At 50.3% G+C, this 20541-nt stretch overlaps 3 protein-coding genes across 3 annotated transcripts; all 3 read right to left on the reverse strand.

Moving 5' to 3' along the window:
* On the reverse strand, nucleotides 1-3768 carry cidec (cell death inducing DFFA like effector c). The gene is made up of 6 exons (XM_018755795.2): nucleotides 3643-3768; nucleotides 2889-2951; nucleotides 2602-2743; nucleotides 2333-2482; nucleotides 1272-1456; nucleotides 1-939 (listed from the first exon to the last, which is right to left on the reverse strand). The coding sequence occupies exons 2-6, from the start codon at nucleotides 2939-2941 to the stop codon at nucleotides 759-761; spliced, it is 711 nt and encodes a 236-aa protein (XP_018611311.1). The 5' UTR covers nucleotides 2942-2951; nucleotides 3643-3768; the 3' UTR covers nucleotides 1-758.
* A 5150-nt stretch (nucleotides 3769-8918) lies between these two features.
* Nucleotides 8919-11587, reverse strand: LOC108936617 (urocortin-3-like). The gene is made up of 2 exons (XM_018756113.2): nucleotides 9896-11587; nucleotides 8919-9598 (listed from the first exon to the last, which is right to left on the reverse strand). Exon 2 carries the CDS (start codon nucleotides 9582-9584, stop codon nucleotides 9222-9224), a length of 363 nt encoding a protein of 120 aa, XP_018611629.2. The 5' UTR covers nucleotides 9585-9598; nucleotides 9896-11587; the 3' UTR covers nucleotides 8919-9221.
* A 46-nt stretch (nucleotides 11588-11633) lies between these two features.
* uqcrc1 (ubiquinol-cytochrome c reductase core protein 1) lies at nucleotides 11634-16981 on the reverse strand. The gene is made up of 13 exons (XM_018756112.2): nucleotides 16884-16981; nucleotides 16018-16158; nucleotides 15783-15869; nucleotides 15456-15585; nucleotides 15143-15341; nucleotides 14977-15056; nucleotides 14723-14838; nucleotides 14409-14552; nucleotides 13864-14024; nucleotides 13251-13336; nucleotides 12738-12826; nucleotides 12278-12353; nucleotides 11634-12187 (listed from the first exon to the last, which is right to left on the reverse strand). Exons 1-13 carry the CDS (start codon nucleotides 16944-16946, stop codon nucleotides 12123-12125), a joined length of 1437 nt encoding a protein of 478 aa, XP_018611628.1. The 5' UTR covers nucleotides 16947-16981; the 3' UTR covers nucleotides 11634-12122.
* Between the last annotated feature and the right edge of the window lie 3560 nt (nucleotides 16982-20541).

Genomic DNA, 20541 nt, shown 5'->3' on the forward strand with positions numbered 1-20541 from the left:
ATCCATCATGAGTGAGACCAGCAAGCAGCCAGTGGTGGAGAAGCACAGTACTCTTCCCGGACTGTTGGGACTGATCGGTTTCTGTATGTATTGGGGTTCAGATCCTTCAGATCCACTGACCATCTTGTAGGCTGTGACCACAGTGTTGAACATAAAATGGGCAGCTACAGGAAGCCAGATACAATGAGGGGGAGGGACACATGGGAACTCCACTGGGCAATCTGAACACCACTCAGCACAGCACAGCACAGCACAGCACACACACACACACACACACACACACACACACCTTGGACGTCACTTCAGCAAGAAAAACACACGCTACATCTGTCATTTATTAGTGTTGGTCAACAAACAGCGGAGTCGTGCGACACAGAAGCAGACCTCAGCACACAACAGACATTACACCGGTATAAATACGAGTCGCAAGGCGATTGCAGTGACCCACCACGGTAAACTGTAAACTCATCTCCATGTCTCCTTCCACACATCAACGCTAAACACACACAGGGAAGTGCTGACTGCGGTGCAGAGGAACACCGTGCAGAAATGGGGTCCCCTGTCCCCCCCCCCGAAACTGTCAACAGAAAGCAGACTCCTTCCTAGGGGGCTACGCAAGGTGGGCTTCGTGTGACATCACAAAGGTGACGTCATGGAACCCCAGCCCGTCTTTAGGGTTAGGTCCCTGGTTAAAACCTTTGGGCCAGTTTGTCCGTTTCGTTTGATCGATCGTTTGTTTGCTTATCTGTTTATCCCATTCAGCACCTCGTCTTCCGCCACTCGATCGACTGCATCGTCTTCCTCACGGTTCCCCGTAGCCTGCCCACCTCCTTCTCGGCCACTTCCTCTTCGTCCAGCAGCTGCTGCATGTACCCCGAGGTGCCCAGCAGGACGTGTCCCGTGGCCTGCATGGAGAACAGAGTCCAGCGCAGCATCTCCCTGCGGCCGGGAGGAGCACAGACACGGCATCACGCTCACGTCAGGGCCTGTTTGCACTCGGTTTGCTTTGCGACCTCATCACGCGTGTGCCCAGGTGAGGTCCAGCTCCCAAGTGAAGGTGTTTGGCAGAAATGAGAATAATTAACTTATTTCTATTATGAGGCTCTTCAGCAGATGCTTTATTATCCCGAAATACCTGGTACCCTGGATCAAGGTGCTTACCTTGGACTGACGCTGTAAAAATTACCCATCTATGTGAGTGGGTAGATCACTGCTAAACGAATACATGTAAATGAGCACACGGCCCCGTTATAGCGCCCCGGTGCACTCACTTGATCATTGTCTTGGCCCTGTAGCAGCGCAAGTCGTAGGAGAGCGAGTACACGCCGTACAGAGTGGCCTTCACGTTCAGGCAGCCGATGAACTCCTCGGGGTTGTTCTTGTAGAGGTCAAAGGTCAGCCGGGCCACGTCTCTGCGGAGGCGGTGGTTGCCGGAGAACACCTGCTGCGTGCCCGTCTGCGGGAGGAAGGATACTGTGACGGAGAACCGTGTTGCTGGACTGTGACACGTGTGGAAGAAACCACAGCGCGGCCCCAGCGCTCCTCCATGACGCAACTCAGGCCAAAGAACAGTTTTAGAATAAAAGGTCACCACTGGAGTGAAATATCTCATACGGGACAAAAAGGTGACACAAACTGATCCGTGCTGGACTGGGGCCGCTTGCCTCACTTCCTGCTGTTCCATTCCGGAAACTTCCGCATGAACAGCTCTCAGCGCTGCACGGCAACCAATGACAAAGTAAAAAATGTTGCATGTTAATGAGGTGGCTGGAACACTGCTGGCACCTGACGACGGGAAATGGCAATAAATCATTGATGAATCAATTAAGTAAATATGCAAATTGGCATCACAGGTAGGTATCGGGACCAAGCTGGAGAGGGTCGAGCCCTCCCTGCAGCTGGAACCCAGCTGCGCTCCGACTACCTCGTCTCCAACCGATGTGCTGTTCACGGTGATACGCTAAAAGGGTGGGGGCGAAGGGTGAGAACTGTCTCCTTGCACTGAAGGGACCTGGGTTCAAATCCCACCTCCATCCCACTAAAACATCATCCGTATCAATGTACCTAATTTTTGCAACTAACTCCAAAATTCAACTCCCAGCTGTCTCTGTAGTGCCCTCAACCGAGGTACTTAACCTAAACTTGATGCAGTAAAAATTACCCTGCAGTATAAACAGGTAAATCAGTGTACATAACCCTGATTGCTGTAAGCTACTTTGGGGAAAAGTGTCAGATAAATAATGGTTAATATTAGAATTGGACCCTCAGGATTCCCACTTGTATTTCCATGGGGGGGGGGGGTCCACGGGAAAGGGGGGGTCTCGGGACTCACTTGCGGAGGTGTCCACTTTTGCCCCTTCTCCAGGAGCATGAGGACAGTGTTGTCCTGCAGCGTGTGGAAGAAGTCCTCCGTGTCCACGCCGGTCCCATCCTCATCCAGTACCACGGAGCTCACGCAGCTTGCGTCCAGGACAGCCGTGGCCTGGGGGCGGGGAAGCAGGGGGAGGGCCAAAGCATCAGTCATCGAACAGTGCAAGGTGATTGGACGATGAGCACCGAGGTCATAATGTCAGGTACAAGGGGCCCAGTACCCCCCCTCACCTTTTCTAGAAGGTCATGTAGCCCGTCCGCCATAATGCCCTTCTTCACACTGCGGTCAGCGTTGGACACCCGGAAGGGCTTGGGTCGTGGGGTCCGGCCCGTGAACAGCTGCTGGGTCATGGTGGCGCTGGCAGTAACGCACCTGGGGTAGGAGGGTCCGGGCAGAGGGAGAGAGCTCAGGGGGGGTCGTCCAACAAAACACATCTCGCTGCTCCATGGATCACCGTCGCCGTGAGACGAATAAACAGGTGACACGGGTGACCGTCACCATGGCGACGGGCTCTTACTTGGACAGGGATGTGGGAGTCAGCAGGCTCAGCGACTTCTTGGCGTATTCCATCTTCTGGGGCCTGGAGGGACGAGAGAGCGGTTCCCTTCACGCTGACAAATGGCTGGAGTAGATCGTGGATCCGGCACGAGGGGGCGCCAACGAAACACTGCACCCATGAGCGCTAGCGGCTGTGCCGCGTGTCTCTCTAGTGTATCGGAATTGTTTCCAGTAATAACAAATCACAGCTTTTACTGAGCTCTGAACACAGGAGGACCCGTTAACTTTCACCAATATAGGCGGTCTTCACTCCAGAGGCCAGACGGGCGTCCAGTTCCGACATCTCCGTGAATCGTCACCTTTCGCTCGAGAAAAGTCACGCAACTCGCCGATCGCGCCGTTTCAGCCGTCGCGCACACAGGCCACGCACGCCATGTCTAATCCACAGCCGATCATTTGAGAAGGGCTCGACCCCCCCCCAACAAAGGTTGTCACGTGAAAATTCCAGAAGGTATTCGACACTTAATAATAAGCTTTTTGTTGTTTACATTTACGACAGCTTTGTCCAAGGAAATTTACACTGATTTACCCATTCATACAGCAGGTTAGCTTTAACTGTAACAGTTCAGGGTCAGCGCCTTGATCGAGGGTATTGCAGCAGGAGGTGGGATTCAAATCCAGGCGCTTCTGCTGTAGGATGATGGCTCTAACCACGACGCCCCCTGCTGACCCTGAAGCTGATAGTAACCAGCTGGAGACAAAATGATACTTACAGGATTAAGAAGCGGTAGATGTGAGTGAAAAGCACCGGTATAACGTGGTAACGCCTCCCTCGGAAACTTGCTCTGCCACACAACCGCAGCCTCTCGGCAGCTCCCTTCCTCGCCCCGGACCTTCAACTTTGCTCTGGACGCACAGCTCTGCGTACAGTTCGCTTTATTGAGCAATGGCACCCCCCACCCCCTTGCCCCTCCCACACTCCTCGGCTGCAGGTCACACCCCCTAAAATCCTGTCGGCCTCATTTGTCCTTAACAGTAACAACTGCGGCCACTGCTTGCAGGGAGAAACCCGGAACCATGGGAAACTTCTTATCGTTTACAGTACAAATGGCTCTCGGGGGTTAGGAGACAGTAAACGTGGAGTGAACACCATCCACATGGTAAACACTATAGTAAACACCAAGACAAAGCCACCGTTTTACACTGTCCTCTTCATGGTGTGACAGTACAAAAGACACAGATTTAACACTCATTTATCCGACACTAAAGTTTTCCAAAGTGATTGACACCAATCGTGGCGTTTACGCAGCAGGGTAATTTTTACTGTATCAGTTCAGCGTTAGTACTTTGATCAAGTGTACTGCAGTAGGAGGTGGGATTTGAGTTCAAGGTGGAAGCTCTAACCACGATGCCACCTGCTGCCCACGTGGGGTAATTTTGCTTACCGCATTAAGGCCTTGCTGTGAGTTCAGAAACTCGCTTGTGATTTACGGCGCGGTGAATCCAAGTTCAGTGCGTGCAGAAGCTGGACCAGAAAGCGGTGACACAGCAGAAGGGATGCGACCCAGCAGTGGGTGAAAAGTGAACGAGTGACTGTGAGGAAATAAGTGTCTAAATATAACAAAGGCCTGATGTTTTTCTCCAGCACGACTTACAACGTTCATTTTGTATGCTAAAGCAAGGTAATTTTTACTGTTAATCAGTTTAAGGGAGGTATCTTGACCAAAGGTACTACAGCAGGAGACGGGATTCAAACCTATGACCTTCCGATTACACGGTTACAGGTGTAGCCCCTGCACCAATACGTACAACCGTGGCACTGTATCCTGTCGAGGAACGGACTACGACCCTCACGGGGGCCGCACCCGCTGCCAAGGGTGTGTAAAACACCTCTAAATTGAACCCAAAAACCGTCCAATCACACGCTTCCAGAGGACAACAAAAGGAAGCACCGAATCCCCAGCCACCGGATGGTGGAACGAAGCAGGAGCAGCGGTCGACCGCTGGATATAAGGGACCATCAAGTGGAGCGACACACGGCACAGCTGCGCATTAACACCAGCGGCAGTCGAACCGGCAACTCGGCGCAAGAACTCTGGATAATGTAACGTTCCTCGGGCAACGCCGTGTGTGACACAGTGCAACAGACCTCTCGCGGACAATTGTGCAACTGGTTCTGGGGCCAACGCAGGCCTGTGCTCTGAGAGAGATTACACAACGTGTGTGCGTGTGTGTGTCTGTGTTTGACATTGCTGTGCGGTTGCATTCGTTTGGTGTCATCTGCTCACCTGTAAGTGACTCTGCCTCCAAGGTGAAGTAGACAAATCTGTAGCACCTGGTTATTGAGGTGGACTGAGAAGGTTAAACGGAGTTACTCAAGCTGAGAGGGGGGTTGGTAAGTTCCCGGCTGAAGGACCCCCCCCCCCCACAAATGTCCAAGTGCTGCAATCGTGACCAGGTCACCATCTGACATCATTACCAGTGCAGCCAGTGGCAACACAGAAGCTCTCTGAGCTCCAGGCTGGTTTCTTAACATGCTCCCAGCTGCCAACATTCCACTGCAGGACCCCCTCCCAACACACACAAAGATACACCAACAACCTAAAACTGCTAAAAATCCACCAAGGTTGATGAATCACTCAAACACTCAGGCTGTCGGTCACTAACAGCGCAGGAGGTCCTGTGTGTGTGTGTGTGTGTGTGTTTCACCTGAAGCACCATTGTGTGATGATGATGACGAATATTTATTGAGCGAAAACAAAATCCAATAAGTGCACAAAGCAACTCTCCACACCCACCTGTGTTGAGGGAGCCCAGAGCACACAATTCCTGCAGAAACTGGACCCCAACCCCGTGGCACGAGGCCAAAAGTTAAACCCTGGACCCCCTCTGACTCCGGTCGAGGTGTGAATGCAGCTGTGCGAATTCAGTGTTTGTCTTAGGAAATATAAAGAGACAGCAAAAATGCAATAATACAGAGGGAAAGATGTTCAACCCCTTGTGCCAAAATCAAGGGGGGCTGGACACAAACCAACCGTGCCACCAATACTCCTTCGTACCCAAAACCCCACATACCCCTCATCCCCCACCAAACAGTTCCCTCCACTTAAAAAAAATAACTAAAAATCAGCCCATATCATGGGCAAGCACCATCCTCCTCGCCGGGAGCCACCGCGAGCACTTCGTTGGGGTTGTCAAGTGGGCACCTTCCTTCGTTGATGTTTCATTGAATTGAGCCCACGACACCTCCAGAAGGCTCAACGGCGAGATCTGGCGTCCCAGACCCACCCCCCTCCATGCCCACAGTGCCATCCCAGCGACTCCACCCACCAAAAAAAACCCACCCCAACCACCAACAACCAACCAATACACCACATCAGCATATGGAGGTGACAACAAAACTCAAACCATTGATGTTCACCTAGGCGAGTGCTCCCCACTCAAGTGTGCTTCCCCCAAACACCCTGATGCCTCCTCATCCACAACCACTGACTGGATCTTTCTGCTACCTCTGACAAGCTTTTGATCGCTGCTTTTAATGACTGACCCCTGAAACCAAAATCCAACAGTAGCGACATGGTTGATTTTGCAACAAACCCTGTTGCACCAATCTCCACCGGTCTAATAAAGTAAAAAAAACTTGGATTTACACTCATTGATCCTTGTGTTGGACCATAGAGCAGGATACGGAGGACAGCAGAGTGTGGTCGGCCTCCTCCCAAGCATCTCCGGCGGACTGCAGTCCCTTACGGTGGGGGGGCTGGGGAGGCACGTGCCAGCGGAAACACAGGGGACTTGGGCAAAGTGATCAAGGGAGGGAAAAGCTGAAGCAACAGGCTATAGAAGTTCTACACAAAGCATCAAATGTCTTGTGGAAAATGGGCCTAAATTAGTATTTCCCTGACCAGAAAGTGGGTGGAGCCTCTCAATCCTGGACTGCCAGTGTTTTATTTTTCCACCTTCCTTTGCAGTGGGGGATTTGTTTTCCTCTCCTCAGCACCTGCAGGCCTGTTCAGTAGCTCAGTGCTGAACGGTGTGTCCCCCTGGGACGACGTCCAGTGCTCTGTCACCCTGCTAAGAAGAGATTTCCATAAAAATTCACACACGCTGCCTGAAACCACTTGTCCTGAGTGGGGTCGCAGCAAGCCAGAGCCTAACCCGGCAACACAGGGCACAAGGCTGGAGGGGGAGGGGACACACCCAGGACGGGATGCCAGTCCAACGCAAGGCACCCAAAGTGGAACTTGAACCCAGACCCACCATAGAGCAGGACCCAGCCAAACCTGCTGTGCCATTGCACCCCGTCTCCAGAAAAATTGATTTTTCTTTTTCCCCTGCTTTCCCCCTTAGAACACGCACATAGAGAGAGGCCGAGTGCAGATGGACAGACACAATGGACCAATTCTGGAACGTGACCCGCAAACACAGGCCGAGCTCTGTGTGTGTGGCGAACAGTTATTGGGCATCAGTAAGCAACGATCACCCCAATGTTCATGGAGTCCAGCTGACCCCACACTGCCTTGGGGGGGGGGATGGCGATGACTCCTGTATGTGTGTCAAGTGTTATAACTCTTTTACTCATACAGCAAATCTGCACACCGATATAGATATGACTCAGTGACTTTATTATTTTTTTTACCATCACACAAAATGACACATTGGCGGGGCAGCGAATGCAGCGACACACAGCGAAACGCAGCGGACAGCAGTGCAGCCGAACGGAACGCACGGGATTATATGTCAACAATCGGTCATACTGGGTCCAGTTACGTTCAGAAATTCACATTCTGTCCTGCAGCTGTGTCGGTCCTCGCCGTAAAACAGCGTAAAAGGCCCGCATGCAGTTAAGGTGTAGAGTTACTCTGCATCACCAGTGTTTTGTTTGTATCTGGAGCAAAGTACGAGGACAAGAGTACTGTACGTGCACAGAGTAAACGACACTGGGAACAGCTCACCATTTATTTGTATTTATTTGGTGGAACTCCGGGGTGAAAATGTGCTGTTCGGCATTTGCCTAAAAAATGGATGTAACAGTTGATCGGTAATTGTGGACACCAAGAACTAAATGGTTCAGAACAAAGTGTGTTCAGAAAATATTAGTAATAGAACTCACAAATATCAGAGGGGCACATTAGCACTTCTTCAGCGCTGGGACCAAATTTGCCCCCTTTGTCACATTTCTGGTTTAAATATAGATCCTTTGTGCAGCACAGGTTCCCGGCGGAGGGGCCAATTTCCGTTTGCTCGCCAATGGTTCCCGGCGAAGGGACAGCGACGCCTTTCAGAGATTCGCTGACATTGTCAGTAATAAAATCACTCCTCTGATGTGGCCGCAAACAAAAGCAACCCATCAGATTTTATTAAACATGCGTGCGGAGTCCCTGGGCAACTGGGCGCGATCGTTAGACGTCTTCGTCCCCGGAGCAATCGATCGGTCCTTCTCGCGGGCGTCCGTCATTCACGCCGCTTCCTGCTGTCGCTGCCGGACTGATGGATGACTTTCTACGCACCGCAGACTAATACTGTAGGTTGCGTAGATTGATATCAGTCATATGGTTTCCACTGATTATCTTTGCACAGCACACTGGGCTGTCAGCATTGCTACATAAATAAACGTTATTGCTACTCTTATTGATGATGACATGACTCAGTTTTGGAAGCAGCGAAACACTGCGCAATCTTTGCCAAACACGCCGAATCTCGCGTGCAATCGCAGGTGGGACCGGAAGTGCGTTCACCACTCAGCTTGTTCGTAAGTCCGAAATCACCTCAAGCACCAAGCCACAATAAATCAAAGCTTCACAGTACGCTTCCTTCTTTTATTTGTAGGTCGGATTACAAAAAAAAAATCCTTCGATATTTCATAAAACTGTGAGACTTTTTACTCTAATTTCTACATAACTTAAACCCAATTACCGAAAATAAAAATATGTCGTCTCTGCAATCTCCTATTCGATGCTGACTGTTGACTAATTCATCACGTGAACGTGTGCAAAGTTCCTCATCGTGTTACAAAGCAAAAAACATAGGAGCATCAGACAGGAGCTGTAAACACTGTGAAAGTGAGTTGAATCGAGGTGGACCCACACCGCTATTCCATCTCTATTCTGTTTGAGTGCCTCTCGGTGCCAGCAATCGGCTGGGCATCTAAATATAGGACATTTTTGCCATGCGACTAAAAATAAACCGCATAATGTTTGTACTTTGGAATATTCGTTGCTCCCCTGTTCCGGTGCTTATGAAACCTACATTATGCAAAGAACGTAACACCCGGAAATAAAGGAACACATTAAGTAAAGAAAACACCCAGAGCCCGCCGCCCGCCCCAATATCACCTCTGACCCCCACGGTTCTACTTTCTCCTCCCGATGCGGGCCATGAGCTCCGCATTGGCCGCTGCCTTAGCGTGCAGGTCCTGGTTCTTGGCCAGGTCTATGAGGACACTCAGGATGCTGGTGGGGACGTCCAGCGACAGGGCGAAGCGCGGTCCCTGGGGGCTCCTCTTTGGGGCGGGCGGGCGCTGCTGGGGCCGGCTCCTCCGCAAGGTGGCTTCCAAGGTCCTGGGAAGCCCCCTGCTCTTCTGAATGTTGAGGTTCAGCAGGTCCTCATCCAGCTGCCCCACCTCTCCAGGGTCCTCCCACAAGGAGTCAGGCCCTTCCCTCTGGCACAGGGAGCTGCACACCAGCAGCATCACCAGGTACGCATGCAGCCACATCCCTCGCACCTTCTCTTGGGGGGCACATTGTGACAGAGGTGCAGAAAAGGTGAGCGCTGGGTGCTCAGGTACACAGAGAAACCACAAGTTTCACTTGCGTTTTGCAACATCATTGTAATGAACATGTGTGTTTAGAATGATGACAATATTAGATATCAAAGTGTCAATCAAAGTGCAAAGTTCTGGAGTTGCTGTCATTTTAATAGCCGACTCAAGTCTCACAAAAAACCAGTTTGACTATTTAAATATATTATGAAATAATATATCTGACAGTTTTCTCCAAGGTTGGGATGGAGACAGGAGGAACGTACCTGGGATTAATCTTCACTCTGCAGGAAGTTCTGGAAGGTTCCGCTGAAGCAGGACAATGTCAGGCCAGCTCTAGGGTGCTTCGTCCGGCGGTGGAGCGTCCACTCCAATGCAGGACCGGTGTGTGACTGAGCCATCGGCCGTCCTCCACTTGTACATCTCCCTGACTGCCCCCCCAGCACCCACCCCCATACGTATCATCTCCGCCCACTTCCTTCTCCAGGTCCCAGTCTCTCCTTCAAGCAGCAACCCCCTCAGCTCTCTCATTAAAGAGTCCCCCTCCATATTACTCTTACAGGGAAATTTCCCATTGTCTACCTAATTTAGCTCTTTGGGTCAGCTTAATTTATTGAGTCCAGAGTCCACCCCCGACCCCCCAGAAGTTTTTATACAATGTGACATTATATTAAGAGCAGTTGTTCTGGGGAATTACACCCCAGGCCAAATTTGTTGTTCCCAAGCAGAAAGGGCTGGAAGAGAACTGAGAACGACAAGGACGTACATCTAAGCAGACTGTGTTTGTGGAGGTGGTGGAGGGCCACGGGGTTGAAAGGGGCACAGCAGAAGAACAAGCATCTTCCCCAGCCCCCGATGCCATGTCCCCGTTTGCCCGAAAATCAAAGGCGTACACTCATCAGGCTAACGATGACCACGCTGACTGCAGAAGGCCACATGGCTCCTCTGGTCCTCTATCAAAATGCACATCTGTCCTCCTGCCACAGAGTGGCAATCTTTTTCTCCCAGCTGTTTTCAAACACACCACCAGAATGAACGTAGGCAACCGCTGCGTTAACTTTTACCACAAGTGACAAAGTTCTGCGGAAAATTCATAAGCTTCGAAGTCACAGTTGTCAAATGACAGAAAAGCAACATTGATGGTTTTATACAAGTTGCTGCTTGTGGACTAATAGACACGTATTTAAAAAAAACATTTGTGTGTAAAAAGACTACCATCACGTCAAATTAAAAAAACAAAAACGTTCTAAATCACATGTATGACACACTGAAATGGCCGGTCAACTGCAATACCAAACTGCTAAACAGATCACGGTCCAAACTGCTGCCACACCCAGCGAAGAGAGGAAGCCGCAAGGGGCCTGTGACCCAGCAGCCTCACCTGCGCTGTGACTTTTCACCTACTTATTGCCCAGGTACACACACGGCAGATGAATGTGTTGCGTCAAGGCTCCTTATCACAATCGGGCGTTTCGTTTTGTTTATGACCCCGATGCTGAGGTCACATCTCCAGCAGGACATTAGCATCACCCTCAGCTCACTGTCAGGTGCTCTTTCACCCACGTCAATGTGAACTTCGACAGGGCGAGATTCTTTGCGAGAGAACGGTGAGGCGGCCAGGAGCTGACGTCGCACCTGCCTTTTCCGCCAGGGAACAATATGTCCAGGAAGTGACAGCAGACAGCTTTTATCTATCTAGCAGAGATAGTGGGATTATTCACAGCCTTCCCTCTTTCACACGCATGGTGACAGATGACAAGCATCAGGTGATGAGGGTCCAACTCGCCAACTGTTCCAGTTGGGTTCGGAGTGACACCACCAAAGGTTTTTACTGGCTGTCATGTTCACAGAGCTCTAAGCATGTCATCACACATAACCATGTTTCACTCTTTAAAGGATCCTGTTCCCTGTTGTACATCCTTTGACTACTGAGCAAATCAGCAAGTCAAATCGAGGAATGCAAAGCGACACCCCAAGACAGAGAGACTCAGAGAGAAGTAGCGCTTTATTACCATATTATTTTATTCAACCCTGGTGGAATGAGATCTTCTGTCATGAACCGGAGAAGACAGAAGAGAACCATGGCTACATCAGGGAATTAACACAGCCCTCTGCTCCCCCACATTCAGTCTGCTGAACAGCACAGTCCCTTAATGATCTCTGATATCCTCGTCCCTACAGCACTGCATGGAGTCTGATCATGCGGAAAACTGAGACACACACGCTGCACAAAAATCTTCTTCTGAGGATGACATATAGAAAGAGAACAAACAAACTGAGGAAAGAGAACCAGGGGAACGTGGCTCTAGGGAATGTGGGGGAGAGAAGAAACGGGGCTGCACAGTACACAGGAAACACACCTATTGGGGGGGGGGCACTGATCACACTGATCCTTCTTTTCATATCTGTTGTCCCATGGAGAGAGCAAGATGTAGCCACAGGGGGCTGCATCATGGGCCCTATAACGACGATGATGGGTGCAGCTGGCTAGCTTTAAAACCGGAGCCAATACATGGCACTGCGCATCCTGTTGTAGTCGGGAAGCTGTTCGATGGGACCTGGGACACAGAGACAGATGCTTCACACAGAGACAGACAGGCAGACAGACACAAGGTGGTGTATCATGACTCCAGCCACCCCCCACTCACCCACAGCGGCCACGGCAGGGCACTTGTCATAGATGTATTTGGAGCAGACATCGCGCACCATCCTGGGGGTGACAGCCTGTGGAGGAGGAGGAGAACAGGTTTGAGACGTGGATCAGCAGGGCCATTTTCCACCAGTGAGAGCAGCATAATCGCAGGCTGTCAGATGGCACATCACTGATAAAGGGTTGCTGAGTGAAATTAGCACCCATTAACCGAGTGTACAGAGGGCTAATTGGCTTATTCTGCATCAGGGGAGACTGGGAACAGCTGCAGCATGGGTTTTCCCTCAGCGACGTTCTCGTGAACTACTAGCTATGAAATTCAGTACAGGGGGTCCTCTTAACCCAAGCGCCACTGATGTGTGGTGGGTTTGTGGGAGAGGAGGCAGCTGGATGAGGCTGCTGGGTAAACGAGGGATCGAGATTGGCTGGAGAGCCCGCGGGCCGCCAGCAGGACTCACGTCGATCTTGGCATCCCACTCCGCCAGGGGAATCCGTCGACCGAAGGTCAGCACTTGCCTGCCGATGTCTTCACACAGTGGCGTGGTGCCTAATGGAGAAGACAGTGACAGGGCGACACGGGACTGGGTCACTGCTGAAGACAGCACGGGCGTCTCAAATGAGTGAATCAGTGAAGTGCAGATGCAGAAACATAGAGGACGAGTGGGTACAACTGAAAACAAGGGCAGCTTTTGATACTGAGCAGTCTGGACACTCGGTGTGGTTCAAGTACAAACCGGTCTGAACAGTCTAAACAGAAATGGGTAGCATGAATACAGCAGCGCATCATGAGAAACCAGGGCATTGACTGGCTGCGAAAAATCAATACTGCCCATTCAGCGTGTGTTCAAAGGAGAGAGTGGCGAACAGGGTCAGAACAGTGGTGGTTATAACCAACAGGAAATCAATTTGATGAGCAACAAAGGATGAGAACGATGAATGATGCAGGGGTGGGGACTGCGGGTGTCGCTCACCATCCAGTTGGCCCAACAGTGTGGCCTTCACTACATTCTTAGCTCGGGTAACGTCACTGTCTGTCACTGTGGTGCACAAGTTCATCCTGGGTGGGGACAGAAGGACAAGGAGGAAGGAGAACATGGGGGACAGAGACTCATCCAGACATCCAAAAGCCTGGGCTTTTGAACAAGAAACAAGCTGAACCGCTTTCACTGGCTATGTGACTCTGGGTCACTCAGTTCGCTTTCAGTACAGTCAACTGTTAAAGAACTGACAAAGGCCAGAAACAGAAGGCAGTGAAGGAGTACTGGTAAAACACAAGGACTCACAAGCCAAAAGGTTTTTGGCTCAAGTGCTAGGAAAAGAACTCCTTCGATAATAGTACTTCAACTGAACTGAGACTGAAACGTACAACCTTTTATTGGCTAAACGCAAAAGTGTCTTGAGATAAAGGTCAGCTAATAAAAGTATAAAAAAAAGGGGCATTTAAAATTAAATGAGAAAATGTTTGCATCCAAAGCCCACATTTCAAACACTGGTAATATGGCAATGAACGTGGTAAGTGAGGAATTTCAGTGAATCACTGTGATTAATGTGCACAAAGGTGCTAGGAGGACCAAGAACACTGACCAGGCGTTCTGCACCATGTGCATCATGTCCTCGATGTGGTGTTTGTCCGTGACAAAGTAAACGCCGAGGAGCCCCGTGTCACTGTAGGTGGTATGGAAAGTCTGATAGCGCTGGCACAGCTTCTCCTCAAACGCGGTACGTGCCAGCTGGCTGCTCAGGTTCTGCAGGGCAGTGTTTTTATTGTAAAACAGTTTTTTGTTAACAGCTGGCACAAATAACTAACAAATTTAACCCTCAGTTGCAAAGTCAGTATGTAAAGCACTTGTTGTAATTACACAATCAGTAATAAAAAAATAAAAAAAAAGACGAAAGAACTACCTTCGGCCCACGTTATTGGCAAAACATGAACATTAACATAATAAGATGGTACAGATATATTTGGATTTGTGGATGTTTCTCAGCTCCTTTCACATGTTCTTATCCGTGATCCTGTCCGTTACTCAGACCAGCCTCCAGAGCAATAGGAAACAGCGATGAGGGGAGCACCAACTCCTCATCACCTCAGACACGACCCCTGCTGTAATTCAGCCCCCATGTAAACCCACCTTCCCGCCGCTGTAGGTCATATCATAGTTCCCAATGATGGCGTTGGCAACCATGAGGGGCACAACATCAGGACTGTTGGCGCCGGCACCCTCTACGGCGATGGCGACGTGAGCCAGGGGCATCGCGTCGTCGCGCATGCGGATCTGCAGTGGGGAGACAGACGGGGAGAGAGGTGAAGAAATACAAAGGAGCTGTCTGGGCACCGAGAGCTTCAGTCGTCAGCATGCTGAAAGAAAAAGGGCCGTTGCACTACTTGGTCATATTTTCTGGTATTGATCAAGTGCGCCACCTGCCGGCCACTGGCAGGACTCACCTCACTCCCAGTAAAGCGGCAAAGGGAGAGCACGGGAACAGCATCTCCATCATACTGGAAAGGCACGCTGCCCAAGTGCTGCTTGGCCAGGTCCACCAGCTCGCTGTGACTCACACCTGAAGACGGAAGACCAGTTAATTGAGCTGCCAAGGCCAGGGGGGTGACTGGAGTGTTTGGAAAGGGTTTGAGAAAGATTATACTACCACACAGCACACAAAGCACAAGTGAACATATGTAAGGAGTGAATACCGCACCCCCTGCAGCTGCGAGGACCATGCGGGGTGCCTTGAAGTGGCTGTTCATGTACTCTAGCAGGTCCTGTCGTTTCAGAGTCCTGTAGCATGACGAGAGGGAGCATGAAAGAAAGTACGAAACAAAGCTCGGGAAAGAAAGTGTAACAGGATGTGTGCACTAGTGTACCTGGCGTTGTGTGATGGCCCCAGCACGCTCTGGCCCAGCGGAGTGCCCTGGTAGGCTGTGGCGTGCAGCAGGTCCAGGCATACATCCTGGAAGCTGCCCTCCACCTCCTCCAGCTCTTTGAGCAGCACCCCACGCTGGTGCTCCAGCTCCTCCTCACTCAGCATGCTGTTCTGCACCACCTCGGCCAGCAACTCGATTGCTGAGAAACACAGTTTCAGTCAAACACAAACACACACCAGCTCCACAGAGGAAAAACAGCTTCTGTTATACATGCAACAGAAAACCAGGGCAGTCAGAAGTATGCAAGGCTCACCCTTGGGGAGATCCTTGGTCTGGGTCTTCATGTAGTACGCACTCTGCTCACGGGAGGTGTAGGCGCTGAGGTGGGCACCGATTGACTCCACCTCTCTCTCCAGAGCCGCCTGAGGGTACTTCTTAGTGCCCTATTAAGAAGAGACCCGAGACTAAATTTGCGCACTACGATAAGTGGTGGAGAAAGCTCCTCCTTTCCCCCTCAGAGTTCAGTTGTTTTGGAGTGTCTGCTAAATAAATAAATAAACGCTAAAGTAACAGATGACACGTTAAATAACAATGGGAATAATAGGGTTACTCTCTTGCAGAAGAGCAGAATAATTAGTACCTTGAAGATCAAGTGCTCCAGAAAGAAGCCCGCTCCATTGTTCTTCTCCGTCTCATAGCGACTGCCACAGTTCACCCACAGGCCAACCTGTGTGTGAGTAGGGTTCGATCAGTTAAAGTGTATGAGTCTGCGCGCACATGTGTGTGTATGTGTGAGAGAGAGAGAGAGAGAGAGAGAGAGAGAGAGAGAGAGAGAGAGAGAGAGAGAGAGAGAGAGAGAGAGAGAGCCCCCTCACAGTGCAGGTGCTGTGGCTTGTCTCCTCTGAGGCGATGCGCAGGCCATTATCCAGGGTGGTGAGCAGGGTCTCGGGGTACGCCTGGATACTCTGGGCGTAGGACACACTACTCTGCCCGCGCCTCAGGGACAGAAGCACAGGCTGCGGGGTAAGGAGAGAGGAAAACGTTACACTGACGTGCATGTAGCAAACGGCTGAGTTATTAGTTTTCAAAGACAGATATCTTCCAGCTTAATTACATTTTATCCCATTCATTTCTGCAGCAGAAGGAAGGCAAAATATGTTTGTCCTTCAAGCCCATGCGCGGCAGTAAAAACCACTCAAACAGAAAATCATGAGTGTGGAACCACCTTACAATACATGTCACTCTCTCATCCACAGTGCTTCCAGCTCTTACGGCACATGATATAATATGTATGAGTGTCACGGCGAACAATGACATACAATATCTGGACACATAAAAGAAACGGCTCAGAAGCTGTAAAATACAGAACAGCAACGGCTGTCGATCCAGCAGGGCCTGGGTTTAGGAAGTTTTGTCAATTAAAATTTCGTGTCTATTTTCTCAGATTATTTATTCCGTACGTTTTAAATTTAATTCCACAATTTAACCATTTTACTTTCGTTATACTAAAATCTTTGCGGTTATAGCCAATATTTAAGAATCTAAACGTTAAGTTTATTTAATATGTGAATTCCGCCGCCGGTGTACTTGTTATGACCTCTGACGGAATCGCTTAGCACATGATGATGAAGACACCAGGCAGTCTCGGCTACACACAGAGGCAAATTCCGAAAATTATAGCCTTTAAAGAATCTGTGGACCGATTAATAAGTGTAGATATTTCGTGAAGGTGGGGACTTACGCTGCGAGCTCCGGCGAACGCTCGACCCACCGAGCTCCCGAATCTGCACACGGACGCCGCCATCTTGGCTCAGGGACAGGAAGCGCTCGCTGGCGACGTCATAATTATGCGCCAGGCACGATTGCGCAGCATACGTCGCACTTTTACAACGTTTGCGGAGGACGCGTTGCCTGTACAGTACTGCGTTGAGCCGCACGAGGCGCGTCCGTTACTGTACTGAGGTGCAGAGCACGTCATACATACGTGTGTGAGGTGAGACAGCGAAGCACACTGGAAAAGAAATAGAAAAGAGAAAGCAAGATGCCCAAACGCGGGATAGCCAACCTCACAAGACAAAAAAAAAAAAAAAAAACACAAGGCAACTTACATTTTTTTACGGTTATACCCAGCTGGATAATATTTACCGTATTAATCTGGGCAAAGTACGTCACCAAAGGTACAACAGCAGGAGCGGGATTTCAATGTGGCACTTTCAAATACAAGGCGATAGCTATAACCACGACGCCCCCCCCCCCCGCTGGCCCCCAGAAGCAAATAAAATGGCTGAAATTATAAATAAATAAATTTAAATGTGATTGACATTATTAAATAATTGTAAACGTATCATTGTAGAAGAATTCAGTGATTATTAATTAGTATTTACATGACACTTTCATCCAAGGTGACTTCCATACACAATTTAAATGCACTCGTGGCAATTTATTTTACTGTATCTGTATACCGTATGTCATAATAGAGTATAAAAGTGGTAAAAATACAGCATGACGAGGAGGGGCCTGGTGTATTTCCCACTTGGTGGCGCTCTGACACTATACCTGCTGATACCTTCATTTGTGCCATAAAGGGACTTAAAGGTCTAGCATGGTTCAGAAGGTATGTTTATTTCTACTCTTAAAAAAGCTCTGTTTTTATCTTGGGGTAAAAAGGAAAAAACTGGTCATCAGAACATATCTTCATTGTGCAACCCAGTAATAGTTTGTGATCTGAGGTTTACTGTAGGTTTACCACTATTACTGAGGTTTATTATAGGTTTACCGTTACTAAGCGATACAATACACTGGCTCCTTGTTTCAGAATGACTGAGTTATAGATGTTCAAAGACACTAATATTTTCCAGTTTATTTCTGTTTCATGTTGCTTCTTTAAATTACCCTTTTTCCTCACATTTTGTGGGTCCGCGGTCTGCTGGGGGTCTCCGTTGGATGAGTGGTGCTGGATTATGGCGCTCTTGAGGTTAAAGGCCATGGGAGGAGCATCGGCATGACCAGGAGACACTGGATCAACCCCCCCCAACACACACACACACACACACACACACCATGCGCAAACTGAGTTTTGCATGTGACCCGTCAGTGTTCAGGCTCAACAGAAGGGACCAAACTGTCACATGTGCTTCTCCTGCTTTCCCACAACTACAAAACGAATCGCGTGAGACTTGTACACGTTTTCTCCTGCAGGCTTTTCAAAATTTCATAAATCACGATTATGATTGTACGCCTGTCATTTCGTTCGCTGCTCCTCTCTTCTCATCCAGCAGCTGAGGTCCACGCCCCTCTTTGTTCGGCCCTCTTCTTACCAGCAGTTCGACCGACGAGCCGCAGAGGCGCGTTTAAGCACAGCTACACCTAAGAGGGGGTCGGGTGCCTATTGTTTATGAAACATTTTCGCAAGTTGAGTCAGCGATGAGGAGGAAGCCGAGGACAAAGTAGACGACTGTGTAACCTGACCATATGAAACACAGGTTCCAGGGACCTGTTTGCGTTGGCATGGGTCCCCACTGCACCAGGGTGTCACCCCCCCCATCCTGTATCTGACACTCGCCGTTAGGTGGCGTTTCCTTACATGGGCAGGATCCCAGCGAGCGCCTAAATCAGTGCTGACGGCACGGCACGCTGACAGCAAACAGATCCAAAAGCGTCGCTCTCAGTCGCACGCGCACGTGGACGGCCCGGTCCGAGCATCCGCATCCATTTATTTCTAAAGTTTTCGGTTGAAACCTCACCTCGCTAAAGTAAAAACACAAACGCCACGTTTCATCAGCAGCACTTGATACCGACCACCCGATACACACCACGGCGCAATAAACGTTCCTCCTAAGGAATGCTTCCTTGTGTGTGCGTCGCAGCTGTCCACCTCCGCCTCGTCTCCCATGCGACGGAATGAACTCCCTGTGTCCCTCAGAGCTGCTGAATCCCTCCAGCATTCAAGAAGGGTCTCAAACCATCACTTTGAGAGCCACTTCTCTGACAGCTCCATAAATGAGTCCAACACCATCTGCTATGATTATTTATGTATTTGCTCTTTGAATGTCACTTTTGCAAGGGTTATTGGAAGGATGTCAACCAGCAACATGGTGGTATTAATAGGAGGGTGAGATGGAGGGAGTGACTCTAGAAGAAGGATGAATAGGAGGAGCAGGAGCAGAGAGGGAGTCAGGCAGGTTGGGCTGTCCTTGTCCCGAAAATCACACTCTGTAACCCAGATCCCTGCGGCCTCCTCCACTTCCAGTAACTCCTGATCCAGACACTAGTTCACTTCCTAGAACCCAAGAGTTCATGTCCTTCATGCGTCTCAGACCGGTTCTTGCTCCACTCCCTATGCCCTGTGAGCATGGAATCCTGTGGCTCACCAGGTTATTCCAGATGCTCTTCCACTCCCTTCTCCTCACACACTCTCGGCATGGCTCCGCCGGTACACTCCCCGTCCGCGTTGCTCACACTCGAACCCATTCCTCCTGCTAGTAGTATTCACTCCAACTTGGGAGGTGTTCCCGAAACACAGCAGCGCAATGCAGCCCTGTCCGGTGCCAGCTGCGCACACACACACACACACACATCCCCCCCCCCCCATAGTCAACAGGTCTTTACGAGTGTTTCAGGATGGTGGTTCTGCTAGAGGTCCAATCTCATTCCCCCCCAGCACAGACATGCTCAATGAGAGACGGCGTTTTATAGATGGACACAGCAGCCGGTAGAGTGGGAAAACGAGGGTTAAGCGAATTTGCCGCGCGTGTGTGTATCTGTGCGGCAGTTACGTCAGCTAGGTGCGAACCGGGAGCTCTGGTGAGCACAAGCCGTGCCGCTAAACAGTCCGGGAAGCTTTGCCCAAAACTGCCCCCGATCCTGGACGGGCTCCAGCGCCTCCCACTGCTTGCTCCACGGCACCTGGGGGTGGGAGGGGGTCTGCCGGGGCAGGAGCCGCGGGTAAAAGCAACGATTGAGCCACCGCGCTGCCCCATTGTCCGGGCGTGTGTAAGGAGCCTCTGTGCCAACCCACTGCGCCGCCGAGTCCTCACACAGTGCCATTGTCCTCGGGGGGGAACAACACCGCATTGTGACATCATCCTTTGTGACACCGAGGGTCATCCTGCTGACAGACAGTTGGAGATTCCGGCATTCTGGGGAAGCTCACAAACACATTATTATTATTATTATTATTAATCAATCTCCTTTGTCCGAGGTGACTTACAGTGTTAGATAATCAACTTTACAGTGATTTACCTGTTAATACAGCTGGGTGATTTTTACTGTGTGAGTTCAGGGTGAATGGGGGGTGTGGTGGTGCGGTGGGTTTGCCCTGCATCTGCTCTCTAGTTGGTCTGGGGTTCAAGTCTTGCTTGGGATGCCTTGTGATGGACTGGCATCCCATCCTGTGTGTC

The sequence above is a fragment of the Scleropages formosus genome, chromosome 24 (assembly GCF_900964775.1).
Source record: "Scleropages formosus chromosome 24, fSclFor1.1, whole genome shotgun sequence".
In the NCBI taxonomy this organism is placed as follows: domain Eukaryota; kingdom Metazoa; phylum Chordata; class Actinopteri; order Osteoglossiformes; family Osteoglossidae; genus Scleropages; species Scleropages formosus.

What these genes read in the sequence shown, in the direction of transcription:
- cidec (XM_018755795.2), bottom strand. Translation starts at nt 2,941, where the DNA reads ATGGAATACGCCAAGAAGTCGCTGAGCCTGCTGACTCCCACATCCCTG. An exon ending in ACTCCCACATCCCTGTCCAA is followed by an intron (nt 2,744 to 2,888) that starts GTAAGAGCCCGT and finishes CTCCTACCCCAG; the next exon opens with GTGCGTTACTGCCAGCGCCA. An exon ending in AGGGCCAAGACAATGATCAA is followed by an intron (nt 940 to 1,271) that starts GTGAGTGCACCG and finishes TCCCGGCCGCAG; the next exon opens with GGAGATGCTGCGCTGGACTC.
- LOC108936617 (XM_018756113.2), bottom strand. Translation starts at nt 9,584, where the DNA reads ATGTGGCTGCATGCGTACCTGGTGATGCTGCTGGTGTGCAGCTCCCTG.
- uqcrc1 (XM_018756112.2), bottom strand. Translation starts at nt 16,946, where the DNA reads ATGGCGGCGTCCGTGTGCAGATTCGGGAGCTCGGTGGGTCGAGCGTTC. An exon ending in GACCAAGGATCTCCCCAAGG is followed by an intron (nt 15,342 to 15,455) that starts GTGAGCCTTGCA and finishes TGTGTTTCTCAG; the next exon opens with CAATCGAGTTGCTGGCCGAG. An exon ending in GCCGCTTTACTGGGAGTGAG is followed by an intron (nt 14,553 to 14,722) that starts GTGAGTCCTGCC and finishes TCCCCACTGCAG; the next exon opens with ATCCGCATGCGCGACGACGC.